This window comes from Triticum dicoccoides, chromosome 1B, assembly GCF_002162155.2.
Source record: "Triticum dicoccoides isolate Atlit2015 ecotype Zavitan chromosome 1B, WEW_v2.0, whole genome shotgun sequence".
Taxonomy (NCBI): domain Eukaryota; kingdom Viridiplantae; phylum Streptophyta; class Magnoliopsida; order Poales; family Poaceae; genus Triticum; species Triticum dicoccoides.
The window spans coordinates 617271456-617274702 of record NC_041381.1 but is presented as its reverse complement, the minus strand read 5'-3'; the positions used below and the strand labels follow the sequence as shown (position 1 = coordinate 617274702).

The window sequence follows — 3247 nt, the reverse complement described above, 5'->3', positions numbered from 1 at the left end:
GATCGGACGGGCGCACGCGACGGCCAGGGGAGGCGACGGCGACGGGGACGGGGACGGGGACGGAGACAGGCGTGCGTGACGGGGACGGGCGCGGCGGGGGCGGCGACAGGGCGACGAGCGCGGCGGCGACGGGGACGGGCACGACAACAAAGCAGATGGAAAAGAAACTAACTGAAATTTTTGTAAGTGTTATATATATAGAAGGGGCCTTTAGTACCGGTTGGGCCACCAACCGGTACTAAAGGTCAAATTTGGCCAAGCCAAACGGCGGGAAGCGACCACCTTTAGTACCGGTTCGTGGCTCCAACTGGTACTAAAGACCGGTTAGAGCCACGAACCGGTACTAAAGGTGTGCGCTGGCGCAGGTTCGGTGTGGCAAGTTTAGTCCCACCTCGCTAGCCGAGGGGCGTCCGCACTGGTTTATAGGCCCCAGTGCAGTAGCTCTCTGGAGCTCCTCTCTTTAGCACGCTTCTGGCCCTAACTTTGCCGCGCTGTCCTGTGGGCCTGTTTCCTGGCCCAAGGCCAAGCAGGTCCACTGGGCAGCGCGTAGAGTTTTTTTATGTAGTTCTTTTGTTTCTGCTGTATTTATTTTCTTTTATTTATTTCTGAGTTGGTTTATGCTGTATTTAGAGTTTCTTTGTGAATATTTTTGCTTTACGTACAAAAAAATAATATTATTTTATTTATTTCTGAGTTTTTTTATGTTGTATTTAGAGTTTTTTTTATAAATATTTTAGCTTTAGGTACAAAAAATAGAAAATGAGATTTGAAAAAATCAGTATATGCATGAAAAATAGAAAATGAAGGCAGAAAGAGTTGAAAGTTGATGACGTGGATTTGAATGGTGCATACCGAACGCACAAAAAGTCTGGAGTTGTAATAAGTTTTAAAAAAAGAAATGCCTTTGTAACAGATGAGTTTCGTCCGAAACCCTGATACTTCGAAAGAGATTGTCCAGTTTGTACACGAAGTGCATCCAGTTTTTGTCGTAACCCTTTCAACTTTTTTGCACATGCTAGGTGGGTGAAATTATGATACCATGTCAACTTTTAACCTTTTCAGAGTTAATTTGTAGTGCTTTTCAATAGCATGGTCATTTAGCTCAAAAAATCAGTATATGCATGAAAAATAGGAAATGAAGACATAAAGGATTGAAAGTTGATGACGTGGCTTTGAATGGTGCATACTGAAGGCACAAAAAGTCTGGAGTTGTAATAAGTTTAAAAAATATGAAAAGTGCCTCTGTAACATATGAGTTTTCGTCCGAAACTCTGATACTTCGAAAGCGATTGTCCAGTTTATACACGGAGTGCATTCAGTTTTTGCCAAAACGCGCTAGTGCTATGTGTAAACATGTAAAAATATATATAACAAATACATTGATCATCAATGATCTTTTTGTGTAGAATCTGAATTGTCAATAGGAATCTTCACTGGTTTAAGAGGCCACAGATCCTATGCATAGAGTTCAATGAAGACCAAGTGCTCATGATAGTTTGAGAAGTAACATATTTAAGGTGGTAAAAACCATGTTAGCGGAGCGAGGTGGGACTAAAAAACTGCTACAGAAAGAATGAACTAAAACACTCTAGTACCGATTTGTGGCATTAACCGGTACTATAGGTCATGGTGGAGCCGCAGCCTGACACAAGTCTGCCACCATCTCTTTAGTTTATGGTTCATGGCATGAACCGATACTAAAGGTTCGTCACGAACCGATACTAATGAAAGCCGACCTTCTAGCCGTTGGAACCGACACTAATGATCACATTAGTGCCGGTTCTATTACAAATTGGAACTAAAGAGTTGAACATAAGACCCTTTTTCTACTAGTGGGAAGGACAGCCTGAAAAGGGCAAACTTACACACAACAACGTGGAAACGATTCCTTTCAACGATAAAGAAACTTGGAAACGACTTCAACTTCAAACCACAGCAAGTACTCTCGTTGGACTACAAACTAAAACGACCCAAACCTACGCGACAACAATCTCTGCTTATTATTGCCTCCGAGTCTCCGACTACGTTCGTGGTCATACCATACCACGGCGACCCACAACACTTGCCCGTCTCATCAGGTGCGGGCGTGTACGTCCACACTCCTCAATCATCAGCAGTAGGCCGGGCACTTGGCAACCTTGCGCGGCGCGTACATGAGCGCGGTCCTGGCGCTGTAGACGCCGCGCACGCCCACCGGCGACGACGGCCTCACCTCCTCCCTCTTGAGGACGATCCCCAGCGAGGCGTCGGCGGGGAGGAAGGGCGCGTCGCAGAGCAGCGTGGGCGAGGTGCGGAGGTACACCCGGCAGCTGCGCCGGCTGAACATGGCCAGATCGTACACCATCACCAGGAAGTAGCCGTTCTCGTCCGTCGCCGTGCTCGTCATGTTGAGCACCCTGTACCCGCTCTTGCTCCCGTAGCACACCAGCTTCGCCGTCGCGTCTGCATTGCACATTGCACTTGATTAACACGACGGGGTTAGGGAGAGGTAGAATGGGATGTCGGAGGAGGAGGACGTACTGGCGAGAGGCGAGCCGTCCATGCCGGCGTTGTAGCCGCGGAGGTTGCAGGACTTGCAGTAGATGAGACCCTGGACGATGATCACCGGCTGGATCGGCACCGGCGCCGGCGTCGGGGGGTAGGACGAAGGCGACAGAGCTGGAGCGACGTGCTTGTAAGCAGCGGCCGGTTCGTCCATGGACGCACCAGAACAGAGGAGGAGGGAGCCCAGGAGAAGAGCAGCAACGGCTCCATGGATCTTGAAGCTGATGGACACCATTCTCACTGAGCCCTTAGCTTAGCTACCTGCCTAGCTGCTGTTTTTTGAAAAGCTGGACGACGGTGGTGAGACGTTAACCGAGCATGAGCCAATTTATAGAGAGGCAGGGAGAGGTCCATCGATCAGCTAGCTAGCTAGGGCCTAGGGCTCGATCTTGTCTTATGTTTGACCAGTTGCTTCGTGATCAAATAAGAGAAGAGACCGAGCTAGCGGCTGGATGGGATTCCGTCTGCAGTTAATGCTTTTGTTGTGTTGCCAACACTAGCGGCGCCGTAGGGTTCTAATTAAACAAACAAATGAAGAGCAGTGAACTGCAAGACTGCAGGCATGGAAGCACCGTTCATTTCATGCATCCTGGGCCAGAATCCTGCCATGTTTTCTATACCTGCATGTGGAGCTAGCTAGCAGGCATGAACCACCAGGAGCCTTCTTGGCGCCTGTTGGATACCAGTCAGTTGAATTGTGCCG

At 48.7% G+C, this 3247-nt stretch overlaps 1 protein-coding gene across 1 annotated transcript; it reads right to left on the bottom strand.

The window, feature by feature from the left end:
* Nucleotides 1–1806: 1806 nt before the first annotated feature.
* Nucleotides 1807–2828, bottom strand: LOC119310201 (non-classical arabinogalactan protein 31-like). Its single transcript, XM_037586025.1, has 2 exons — nt 2521–2828; nt 1807–2442 (listed from the first exon to the last, which is right to left on the bottom strand). The coding sequence occupies exons 1-2, from the start codon at nt 2777–2779 to the stop codon at nt 2111–2113; spliced, it is 591 nt and encodes a 196-aa protein (XP_037441922.1). The 5' UTR covers nt 2780–2828; the 3' UTR covers nt 1807–2110.
* Between the last annotated feature and the right edge of the window lie 419 nt (nt 2829–3247).